General features: G+C 38.3%; 1 protein-coding gene across 1 annotated transcript in view; it reads left to right on the top strand.

Annotated features, from left to right (window-relative positions):
• Positions 1–3509, top strand: part of col15a1a (collagen, type XV, alpha 1a) — a 59309-nt gene extending 55800 nt beyond the window's left edge. Inside the window, exon 40 of the mRNA XM_089125942.1 lies at positions 2808–3509. Coding sequence (XP_088982068.1) covers positions 2808–3012 — 205 coding nt within the window. The 3' untranslated portion in view covers positions 3013–3509. The remainder of the gene's footprint in view (positions 1–2807) is intronic.
• Positions 3510–12844: the final 9335 nt, after the last annotated feature.

The following is a 12844-nucleotide window of genomic DNA, read 5'->3' as shown; positions in this document are numbered from 1 at the left end:
GAGTTTCAGGAGAACTGCTGTATGAGTGCATGAAACAGAAGAGACAGTTCATTAAGCCTATGTTAGTGGTTCCTCAGTCTCACATTAAGAACTCTATCTGTTTTTACTCATGGTTGAACTCAGTGTGAAATGCATGTACTCGAGCTTATTATTAGGCATGTGACGTATCACATTTCCATATCATGATAATTCCTGAAGCTTCATCACAATTTTGAATTAAATTAGAAAACTTAAGTCTTGTATTTGCTCTGCAGCAGCAGTAATAACAGTAACAGTAATAACAGTAACAGCAGCAGTATTATCAGTAACAGTAATAACAGTAACAGCAGCAGTATTATCAGTAACAGTAGTAACAGCAGCAGTATTATCAGTAACAGTAATAACAGTAACAGCAGCAGTAATAACAGTAACAGTAATAACAGTAACAGTAATATCAGTAACAGTAATATCAGTAACAGTAATATCAGTAACAGTAATAACAGTAACAGCAGCAGTAATAACAGTAACAGTAATAACAGTAACAGTAATAACAGTAACAGCAGCAGTAATAACAGTAACAGTAATATCAGTAACAGTAATAACAGTAACAGTAATATCAGTAACAGTAATAACAGTAACAGCAGCAGTAATAACAGTAACAGTAATAACAGTAACAGTAATAACAGTAACAGCAGCAGTAATATCAGTAACAGTAATAACAGTAACAGCAGCAGTAATAACAGTAACAGTAATAACAGTAACAGCAGCAGTAATAACAGTAACAGTAATAACAGTAACAGCAGCAGTAATAACAGTAACAGTAATAACAGTAACAGCAGCAGTAATATCAGTAACAGTAATAACAGTAACAGCAGCAGTAATAACAGTAACAGTAATAACAGTAACAGTAATAACAGTAACAGTAATAACAGTAACAGCAGCAGTAATATCAGTAACAGCAGCAGTAATAACAGTAACAGTAATAACAGTAACAGTAATAACAGTAACAGCAGCAGTAATAACAGTAACAGCAGCAGTAATATCAGTAACAGTAATAACAGTAACAGCAGCAGTAATAACAGTAACAGCAGCAGTAATATCAGTAACAGTAATAACAGTAACAGTAATAACAGTAACAGCAGCAGTAATATCAGTAACAGTAATAACAGTAACAGCAGCAGTAATATCAGTAACAGTAATAACAGTAACAGCAGCAGTAATAACAGTAACAGCAGCAGTAATATCAGTAACAGTAATAACAGTAACAGCAGCAGTAATAACAGTAACAGTAATAACAGTAACAGCAGCAGTAATATCAGTAACAGTAATAACAGTAACAGCAGCAGTAATATCAGTAACAGTAATAACAGTAACAGTAATAACAGTAACAGCAGCAGTAATAACAGTAACAGCAGCAGTAATAACAGTAACAGTAATAACAGTAACAGCAGCAGTAATAACAGTAATAGTAATAACAGTAACAGTAATAACAGTAACAGTAATATCAGTAACAGCAGCAGTAATAACAGGAACAGCAGCAGTAATAACAGTAACAGTAATAACAGTAACAGCAGCAGTAATAACAGTAACAGTAATAACAGTAACAGTAATATCAGTAACAGCAGCAGTAATAACAGTAACAGCAGCAGTAATAACAGTAACAGTAATATCAGTAACAGTAATATTAGTAACAGCAGCAGTAATAACAGTAACAGCAGCAGTAATAACAGTAACAGTAATATCAGTAACAGTAATAACAGTAACAGCAGCAGTAATATCAGTAACAGTAATAACAGTAACAGCAGCAGTAATATCAGTAACAGTAATAACAGTAACAGTAATAACAGTAACAGCAGCAGTAATAACAGTAACAGCAGCAGTAATAACAGTAACAGTAATAACAGTAACAGCAGCAGTAATAACAGTAACAGTAATAACAGTAACAGCAGCAGTAATATCAGTAACAGTAATAACAGTAACAGCAGCAGTAATAACAGTAACAGTAATAACAGTAACAGCAGCAGTAATAACAGTAACAGTAAAAACAGTAACAGTAATATCAGTAACAGCAGCAGTAATAACAGTAACAGTAATAACAGTAACAGCAGCAGTAATAACAGTAACAGTAATAACAGTAACAGTAATATCAGTAACAGCAGCAGTAATAACAGTAACAGCAGCAGTAATAACAGTAACAGTAATATCAGTAACAGTAATATCAGTAACAGCAGCAGTAATAACAGTAACAGCAGCAGTAATAACAGTAAGAGTAATATCAGTAACAGTAATATCAGTAACAGCAGCAGTAATAACAGTAACAGCAGCAGTAATAACAGTAAGAGTAATATCAGTAACAGTAATATCAGTAACAGCAGCAGTAATAACAGTAACAGCAGCAGTAATAACAGTAACAGTAATAACAGTAACAGTAATATTAGTAACAGCAGCGTAGCAGATCTTCTACCAAGACTGAATACATTAGCATTGCATATATCCATTATCATACCAAACACCCAAGGTGTCATGACAAAAATGTCTTTACTGTCACTTTTGAGCAATTTAATGCTTCCTTACTGAATTAACATATTATTATTATTATTTAAAAACCTTACTGTCCCTAAACTTTTGAACAGTAGTGTACATGAGCTCAAAGCTAATACACATATGAACCCATGGATGACCCTGAAGCAGCCTCGTGATACAGGGCTAGACAAACTCTTTGGGTTCAGGAAATGTAAACAGTTCTGCATGTTCCCGAGAGCGTTTTGAGATGTTTGAAGCCATACATGTCTTTAGTTATGTGTGTGTGTGTGTGTGTGTGTGTTCAGGCCTCAGAAGGCGGTGTGGCACGGCTCTTCAGCGAGAGGAAAGCGACTGGATGCTCTGAACTGTGAGTCCTGGAGAGCCGGAGACATGGCCATCACGGGTCAGGCCTCGTTCCTCTACAGCGGATTGCTGAACCAGCAGACCCGAAGCTGCTCCAACCGGTTCATCGTCCTGTGCATCGAGACCAGCCACGAGCACAGATCCTGAGATCCTGAAGCCGCTCGCCGCAGAAACTGTGTTAGTGTGGACAGAGACGACATGAGCTCCAGCAGCACATGAACGTTCAGTCCAACCCAAGCCGCCCTCCTCGAATGTAACGTGTTTATTGGCCGGATCGCAGCGTTGGACCGGCGACGTCGGCCCTCTCCATGACATTTTCATGCACTGTACTTTTTTTATTTTTGATGTTGATTTTCCAAACAAAAACCTTTTTTATCATGTCATTTATTTGTTTGTTATTCTGTATGTATTTAATTTAATTTCCGTGTTTTATTTATACAGTGACCGACCGCACATGATTTAAAAATGTCATTGATAAATATGTAATTTAACTGTTGAAATTAATTTTCTTTCATTTTTGTATCGTCATGAACCCGTTTTTGGACCTTGCATCTCAGATCACAATCAAATCATCTTTTTTATAGATTTTTTTATAAAGCAAATCAAGTGTTTATTGTCTGTTGAATAAAACATTTTTTTCCAAATTTCATGTTTGTGTGTTATTATTATTGATTTTGATATGATGACCTGTGATGAACTCAGATGTGAAAGTGTGTTTATGAACAAATGTTGGTGGTAAAGCCTGAAGCGCTGTCAGAAACAGTGTTTATTGGGAAAGTTTGCACCTCCCGAACACGAACGCATGCAGGCGTCCAGAGGAGCTGGCACGAGCTGGGCTTGTTTTTCAGGGTTTGCACTGACACACACACACACACACCAACAGTATGACTGTTTTTCTCCTCACAGTGGAATGTTGTGGGAAAAATCATGTAAACAGTCACTTTAAGAGGTCAGGAATTTTGTTTTCTTAAAATTGTATAATGTGATCAAGATTTTTTACGTCAAAAACATCCTAATTTAGAGGCAATACGCTATTTTCTATCCAGTTTCGACCCTCTCTTTGAAACACTGTTTTGATGGGCGTTTCTCATTCAGGAGTGGTGATTGAGTAACAGTTTTGCATGTAAGCAATAAGGTCCTCGAGGCTGTGCTGTACGGTGAATGAGTGACGGCTGAAGGGCGTCGTTAGGCCCGACGCGAAGCGGAGTAACCCCTTCAGCCGTCACTTATTCACCATACAGCACAGCCTCGAGTATTGCTTTTATAAAACGGTTGCCACACAATATTAAAGTAAAAAACAATGTATTAGTGCAACTTTCTTGAAGTAAAAAGCCTTCTTTCCGCTAGAAAAAATAGTCCCTGAGCGTGAACGGCCTGAACAGCAACGGCGCTCCAGAGTGTAAAACGCATGAAGCTCAAATAAAAACAACACAGAACCGCAGTGTCGTGCAGCGATCGATAGAGCCGTTGGGTGGAGCGGTCATAGCCGTGTTTTATCGTGAATAAAGCACAGCTCTTGACCAATCAGAATCAAGGATTCGAACTAACTGTTTTATAAAATAAAATAATGACGGAGTTGCCATGGTTATAGTTTACAAATGATAACTGATACTGTGTTTTGTGTAACAACAGAATCTTGAATGAATGTCCGATTGTCTATCCCACTGTCGTTTTTGTAGGCTATTCGTAGTTCATCCTTTTCGATAAAGTGAAAAACGTATTCATTATCATTTGCAGTGTCATGTTGTAAATAAAACAAAACATGTTGTAATGTCTTTCTGATGATGTCACTCACAGCAAAGCCCTTCAGAGTTCCCTTTCGAGAGATCTAGAGCTGCGTCGATGACGGTCCCGTGACGCGTGCCGGTGGAAAACGAAGCTATAAAGGAGCCGGCATCACAGCTGTTGTCAGACGCAGCCCGGGGGCTTCACTCGTGGATAATGTGAGGGGTATGAGGCCCTCGTCCGCTAGCTCTGGAGGGTTTGATCCTGGGCTTAAGCGTCGAAGGTGGTGATTTGGGTGCGTTACGTCCCATTATAGATCTTCGACATCATAGAAGTGGAAATGATGGGTTTGACCCCTGAGAGGGATCGGTTCCTGAACGCTGGTCTACCCACATGGGATCTAGCCGTAGTATTAAAACGTTATCCTTGGCCCTTCGAGCCTCTGGACACGGCATCAGACAAGTGCCCAGTCTTAAAGATGGCATTTTTTCTGGCTATGTCATCTCTCAAGAGACTGACAGGCACCTTCTGGCGACCCCGGGTCACAAGCACTCATGTCCTGAGCTGTGGTTTTGTTGCTGAAATCCTGTGTTTGCGTCTCATGGCGTGTGTGTGTCGGTGGGCGGGGTCTGATGATGTAGAAGTGGGCGTCGATCTCATTCTGCAGAGGCTCTTATCACACTATTACCTGAGCTTGGATTCAAAAAAGCTGTTTTTGGAGTAAGAGGAAGAGGAAGAGAGACTTGCAGGATATTTTTATAGTACAGTGTCCTCTTATATATCGAAAGATCAAGGAACATTTTATGTCTCAATTCGTGACCCCTTTAAATATTAATTCATTGCAAGTATTAGGCGTCACTTACTGTAGTTGATGGTCATCATGCATCTTTTTAGATTTTTGTAAATTTCTTGTTATTTACTGGAACAAAACGACAGCTTTAGAAAGTTGGTCACTGTATTTTATTTTGTTATTTTATATTACCCAAAAAATGTAAAATAATTATTTTTATAAGACATGACTTACATTAGGCAAGGCAAGTTTATTTATGCATTTCATACACAGTGGTAATTCAAAGGGCTTTACATGGAAGAAATTAAAATAATCTAAAGAAATCAGAATAATTAAAACAGTTTAAAGTAAAACATAAAATACAGTAAATAACAAGTACAGTAACAGTCGGACGAACAGTGGCGCAGTTCCCATCAGTACAGATGTGTTTCTACACTTCTTACAGTGCCAGTCAAACTTTATTCAATCCAGCGCTCATAATTCACCACTGTAAAATGCCACTTCTTGTTACTTTATATAGTAATAGCAGAATTTGAAGAAACTATGGGGAATCAGGTGTGTGTGTGTGTGTGTGTGTGAGAGAGAGAGAGAGATTGTGTGTGTGTGTGTGTGAGGCCTGCACTCCTCAGCATGAGTTCTGCTCATTAGGGTGATAAAGGTGTCTGATGACCGTAATATGTGGTTCTGGTGGATAAATATAGCAGTGGTTTGATATGGTGGATTTGCTCTAAGTGTGTGTGTGTGTGTGTGTGTGTGTGTGTGTGTGTGTGTGTGTGTGTGTGTGTGTGTGTGTGTGTGTGTGTGTGTGTGTGTGTGTGTGTGTGTGTGTGGAGAATTACTGCTACTTCCTGATGCTTTTCCGTCTTCAAGCTGCGTCTTGCGCTCGGCCACAACAAAGACTGACGTTTGAGTTGTGAGTATTAATTACAGAACGACACGAGATGGAGCGGAAGTCCTGCACTGAGGTTATAAAGCAGCTCATTAAATAAAGCGTATTTGCCTTCACGGCAGCAAAAGTCATTACGGTCTCCAATTTAAGTTTAGCTTGGAACACCTACTGTAATTACCTCAAGATATATCACTTACGTCTGGCTTCAAGCAGGGTGTCATTAGCTTGATAAACAGATATTTAAATGTATATAGCGGTGCAAAATAATAGCGTTGAAACCAAACCGCAGGTTTTATTCTCAGCACAGAAACAGGTCACGTCTGAACGACGGCGGTTTCACTCTGACTTTAATATAATAGGAGCTGGAGTTTCCTCAAAAGATATTATCTTTTCCCCAAGAATATCTTTGCATATCTCTAATTTATTTATTTTTAAGTGGCAGATTGTGATGAATCAGTTCTGATATGATCAGGCCAAAGATCCTATTTTACCCTCGAGTGTGGATCAAACATGTGTCTGGGAAGAACAGCGGACATCTGTTATGATTGTGCTGTAATGGCCCGAGGAGCAGGAGACCGCGGGTCAAAGGTCAGGAAAGTCATGTGAATCATATACAGATGTCACAAGCCCTCAGCGGAGCAATATAGATGTGTGTTATTTCTCAACCTCGAGATGGTTTTGTTGAATCGCTTATTCTGATTTAGCTGTTTTGTTTTATTATTTTTCATGAACTGTTTTTTGAGCATTCAGATGAACATGACGATCTGCTCGTCCACTCCTGCCACGCGTCAGTGCCTCTGTGTCTCTACGCTGCTCTCTCTCTCTCTCTCTCTCTCTCTCTCTCTCTCTCTCTCTCTCTGATTTAATACATTCAAAGGTTTTCTTCTGAATGGGAGGAATGGGGCCTCATTTTGTCCTCTCTGCGTGAATATCTACAGTCAAACTAAATTGTATTCAGACATCTTGCTAACCTAACTTACATAAATGAGGTTTCCTGCAACCAGTAAAAAAATATCAAAAATTATATACGGTGTCTCGATAATTTTTGGTTTGACTGTATCAGATACACGACCACAACACGTATCCGAGCCGTATCCAGATCAGATGGAGGACCTGCGCCTAGACACGACCACAACGCACGATGTAGTCCGCTGGATGATGACATCACGGTTTTCTCCAGAGCAGCTGTATAGTGTATATAAATTAACTAAATTAATAACTTTTTTTAAACAAAAATTAACCATCACTAAACTTTCTTATGCTGGACTATAACGTTTTTTATTGTAAAAAAAAAAATATGTTTCATTATTTTCCATCTATCTATCTATCTATCTATCTATCTATCTATCTATCTATCTATCTATCTATCTATCTATCTATCTATCTATCTATCTATCTATCTATCTATCTATCTGCCCCCCCCCTCTCTCTCTTGTGCGCATGTGCGAGCGTTTGCTGAGTGAGTGAGAAGAGTGCGTGGTGAGTGACACCTGAGTGTGTTTTCTAACTTTTTTGTTTGTTTGTTTGGTTATGTTTTTTGTGTGTTGTTTTTGTGTTTGAGGATTAGTTTTATTTAAAGAAAGTTGTGAGTCTGCCCCCGGCGTGTAAGCATGTCTGCTTCAGGTGTACACATAACGAGCAGTGATGGTTAACTCGGCGTCATGGATTAAGATTTTGTGTAATTTTAGTGTAGATGAATGTGCTTTAGCGGTTGGCAATGTAGGCTAGTTGGTTACAACGCTATTGTTTCTGCATCTAAAATGAACAACGCGGTTGTTTTATTTTTAAACGCGATCGAAAAAGTGAATGAACTTGTTCGGGAGTTGTAAATGAATCAATGATGCGCTTACGCTTGTTCTGCTCTTACCTTCTCGGACGATTATGTACCTCCTTTTGTTTCTGATGCAAGTATTGTCTTTCTTTGGTAAGATAGTCTCTCCCATTAGAAAAATAGCTTTTAGCTGTAAACCTCCCTTCCTGAAACATGTAGTGTCTTAATTCGGAGACAGGTCTACATGGTTCTGAAAAACAATGCTGAGCTGAACCTGCCATTCAATGTTAGAGTTGAGGAATTTAATTACAGTTTATGCAACGTCTGAAAGTATAATGAAATGCTTTGGCTGTGGCAAAATTGGCCATCTGATACGTGTTTGTCCTGATAAAATAGATGAAAATGCTACTGTACAGACCAACACTCAGAGTAATCCTTCTGAAGCTGTGTCTGTCTGTCACAGAGGATGCTGTGGCCCCTGCTGATGCTGATGCTGATGCTGCTGCTGGTTCTGGTGGGTGAGTCGGTTGGGAATAAACCCACTATATGGCTGCTTACTGCAGGTCTGATCTCGGTCTCTGATCGCATAATTTTTGACACTGTTAATTCGAGCAGTGACATTAATACAGATAAAATGGCAAACAGGTCAGTGAGGGTGTTGTTGAAATGGAGATGGAAACAGTGCCAATCTTCAAACGTCCAAATAAAAGGAAAAAAGTCCACCAGAGCAAAGTCCTTAAACAAACAAAAACGAGGTTGAAAGTTTAGTCCCAGAGAATGACGGTGATTCTTCAGATTCCAATATTTCTGAATGTTCTTATCTTTCATGGCAAAATGAAAATGAGAATCAGACCACAGTATATAAAGTTGAGGACATTAGCACATTTTTGAAAGAGACTAAAGGCTTACAGGTTGAAGATTACTTCCCTGATCGCTCAACTTTCATTAATGATGCAAAAATTCTAATGAAAGAAGGTGCTTTTGCAGACAAAGAAGTTTTCCGTCTTAGGAAAATTGTGAGTAAACTTAGAAAGCAAAATCTTAATGACGAAAAACAAGACGTGGTATAATTTCTTCTTCCTGGTAGAAGTTTTTGCCTTACTGTTTCTTTTATTTACTTCTGTCTTTTTAAAACATCATTTTTTATGAGAGATTTTAAAATTGGAAGTCTCACTTTAAATGGTGCTAGAGATGGTCAGAAGAGAATGTGTTTGTTTGAATTTATTAAACAAAAACATATTGATGTCACTTTTGTTCAAGAATCACATAGTGACTTGAATAATGAGGTAGACTGGAAAAAAAGAATGGGATGGAGAATTTTTTTTGAGTCATAGGTCTTTCAATAGTGGAGGTGTAGCTGTTCTGTTTTCAAAGAAATCCCTGCCAATTTCTTGTGAAATGGAAGAAATAGTTAAAGGCCGGTTTTTAAAAGTTAAAGCTCAGTATGCCCCCACAAAAGGAGCTGAAAGAATTGCTTTTTTCATACAATTAGTGTTGCTATGAAAGACCTAAACCCTGAAGAATTATTTTTCCTCGGTGGAGATTTTAGTTGTACTGAGAATGATGAATTGGACAGAAATCACTTAGAGCCACATATCGCCTCTCAAAAAGCGCTCACACAGTTGATGAGAACATTTTGATTGGAGGAATGTGCATCACAAGAATAGGCAGTATACTTGGGCACATAGTAGAGATAATACTATTTCTATGGCAAGACTGGATGTGTGTAATTATCAAGCAAATCTGGCCAGAGAATGTAAAATAATTCCTGTAGGGTTTTCTGATCACTGTTCTGTTGTTTGTGATTTTTTTTTTTAGTAATTCTGTGTGTTGCTTGTTGGCACTTTAATACATCCCTTTTAAATGAAAAGTTTATTGAAATGTTTTATTTGTTTTGGGAAAATTTTAAGAAACAAAAACAGTTTTATACTTCCTTACAACAATGGTGGGATTGTGGCAAGGTCCACATAAAACAATTATGTGAAGAGTACACTCTTAATGCCACTAAAGATATGGCCCAGTCAATGAAGATTTTAGAAAATAAAATTATAGAACTTTTAAATACAACAGCTTCTACAGGTGACGGTGATTGTTTTGATAGCAGCAAATCCAAAAAGGAAGTGCTTGCAGATATGTTGGGTACAAAAGCTCAAGGGGCGTTAATACGTTCACGTTTTCAAAGCATCTCACAAATGGATGCACCATCTAAATTTTTTTTCAATTTGGAAAGAAAAAACGGCCAAAGTCGTGTCATTCATTCATTACGCGCTCGGACACAGGGAAAGAGCTACTGAGCCTAGTGAGATACGCAAACATGCTGTTGATTTTTATTCAAACTTGTATAAATGTGAATTGTCTCAAAGAGAAAATAATGACTTCACTTTTTTTAACGGTCTTCCAAAGATTGATGAACAGTCTAACATTAAGCTTGAACAAAATTTGTCACAAAACGAATTATATACCGCTATGATGAGGAAAGTGTCCTGGCATTGACGGGATTCCTGTTGATTTTTATAAACGTTTATGGCCAGTGATTGGTGAAGACTTCTTTTTAGTTCTTAATGACAGTTTGAATAAAGGATTGTTGAGCTGTAGAAGAGCTGTTATTACCCTCCTGCCCAAGAAGGGAGATCTCCTAAACATAAGCAATTGGAGACCGATATCTCTGTTATCTGCTGACTATAACATTTTATTAAAGGCTTTAGCTACAAGGTTAAGTTAAGTTCAACCTCAAATAATACATTCTGATCAGAATTATTGCATACCCAATAGGTCAATCTTCGAGAACATCTCATTGGTCAGAGATGTTTTGGCGGTTGCGAGGCTATTTGGTGTAAATGTTGGTCTGATTTCGTTAGACCAAGAAAAAGCCTTTGACCGTGTAGAGCGTGTTTGAGAGATGTTTTAGAAGCTTTCGGTTTTAGTCGGGTTTTTATTGAGGCCATGTATTGTGACATTGAGAGTGTTGTCAAAGTCAATGGTGGTTTGAGTGCTCCGTTTACGATTCAGAGGGGAGTTAGACAGGGATGTCGGGCATGCTTTATTCCCTGGCTATTGAACCTCTGCTTCATAAATTAAGAAATGAGTTGAGTGGTTTTACTATACCACACTGTAATATCACGTTGCACCTTTCTGCTTATGCAGACGATGTAGTTGTCTTTATATCTGGTGCTGATGACATTGAAAAATTGAAGATTATTGTTAACAGTTTTAAAAAAAATGTCTTCTGCAAAAGTTAACTGGGGGAAAAGTGAGGCCCTTTTAATAGGCGATTGGAATAGAGGTCCTCCCAGTTTGCCTGGTGGTTTAATGTGGAAGAAAGGTGGATTTAAATATCTTGGAATTTTTCTAGGGAATGATGACTGTGTTACAAACAATTGGGATTGTATGCTAGAAAGAAATCAAAGGACGTTTACAGAGATGGAAATGGCTACTCCCCAAACTGTCTTATCGAGGTCGTACGCTCATGATCAACAACCTGGTGGGTCCTCCTCGTTATGGCATAGACTTGCTAGTGTCGATCCTCCTCTGGGACTGTTACCAAAACTTCAGCAGCTGATGGGTCCCCAGAGTCTAGTGTGGAGACCATTAGCACAGACTGTTTTATCTGGTGTAAACGGAGTGGGACTTCATGCTGGACTGTTTTAACAGACAATAATCTCCTGGATTTGTCTTGGACTACCTTCGTTTTATAAAAGTCTTTTTTAAGCATGAATGGGCACATCTCTTTTCTGGGTGCTTGAGGAACCTGTTGTGTTTGGACGTCGCCTTGATGTGTCGGGAGTTGACCTTCCCGGACTAAAAGACTTGCTTGTGTCAAAGAAACTGTTGCAATTGAAAGACGTTGTTGAAAAAGCCGGACCTGGACTAAAAAATGCACAAACTGTTGCTACACATCTGGGAATAAGATCGGTGAGATTTGATAGAAGTTTTCTGAACAAACTGGGTGGGGTTTTAAACTCCAAGGAAAAAGCTCTACTTGAGTTTAGAGCCAGACCGATATATCGGCAGACCGATATTAGGCATTTTCCAAACTATCGGTATCGGCAGTTATAATGGCTGATAAATCAATATTTCAAAAATAAAATAAAAACGGACGAAACATGCTTGAACCATGTCATGAGTGTTGGAGTTGTATAGTTTGTCCACCAGAGGGCACTCTACATCGTTCCTGTTGGCAGCACTCGTTGAGTTGGGCACGAGACATACATTGCTTGAATAACATTTAAAAGAACATCCCCATCAGTTCTCTCAGCTCAAATAAGCAGGACAAAATTTGTGACTATCATGTCCAGTTTAAAATAAATAAATAAATAAATAAATAAAACATCGGCCGATATATCGGATTTTAAAACCCAAAAATATTTGTATCGGTATCGTCCTTCGAAATCCTTTATCGGTCGGGCTCTACTTGAGAGTTACAGTACGGGTGATGATATTGTCCCTGATGATAATGACCTCTTCCCAGACATCAGAAGTACACCTGATCTGGAGGAATGCTCACATAATAGTCCTCTGTTGTGTTTGAATGCAAATGAAAATGTTGATTTTTGGACAGTTAAAGGAAAGATCTTATATAAATGTATTATGAAGGTAATAAATAAACATACAATAAAAGGCAGAATTGACATAGTATGGAGAGACAAACTAGGAGTGGTAGAGGAATTAAAACCAGAGTGGAGGGTACTATACAAACCACCATTGAGTACAAGTAGAGAATACTCAACACTATCTCACGACCAATTCGTACGAATTCGACGCATGATTAAAAAGTGGCTAATTCGTACTAATTCGTACGATTTGT

This window comes from Pimephales promelas, chromosome 22, assembly GCF_988280905.1.
Source record: "Pimephales promelas chromosome 22, fPimPro1.hap1.1, whole genome shotgun sequence".
Classification (NCBI taxonomy): domain Eukaryota; kingdom Metazoa; phylum Chordata; class Actinopteri; order Cypriniformes; family Leuciscidae; genus Pimephales; species Pimephales promelas.
This window is presented reverse-complemented; position numbering and strand designations above follow the sequence as displayed.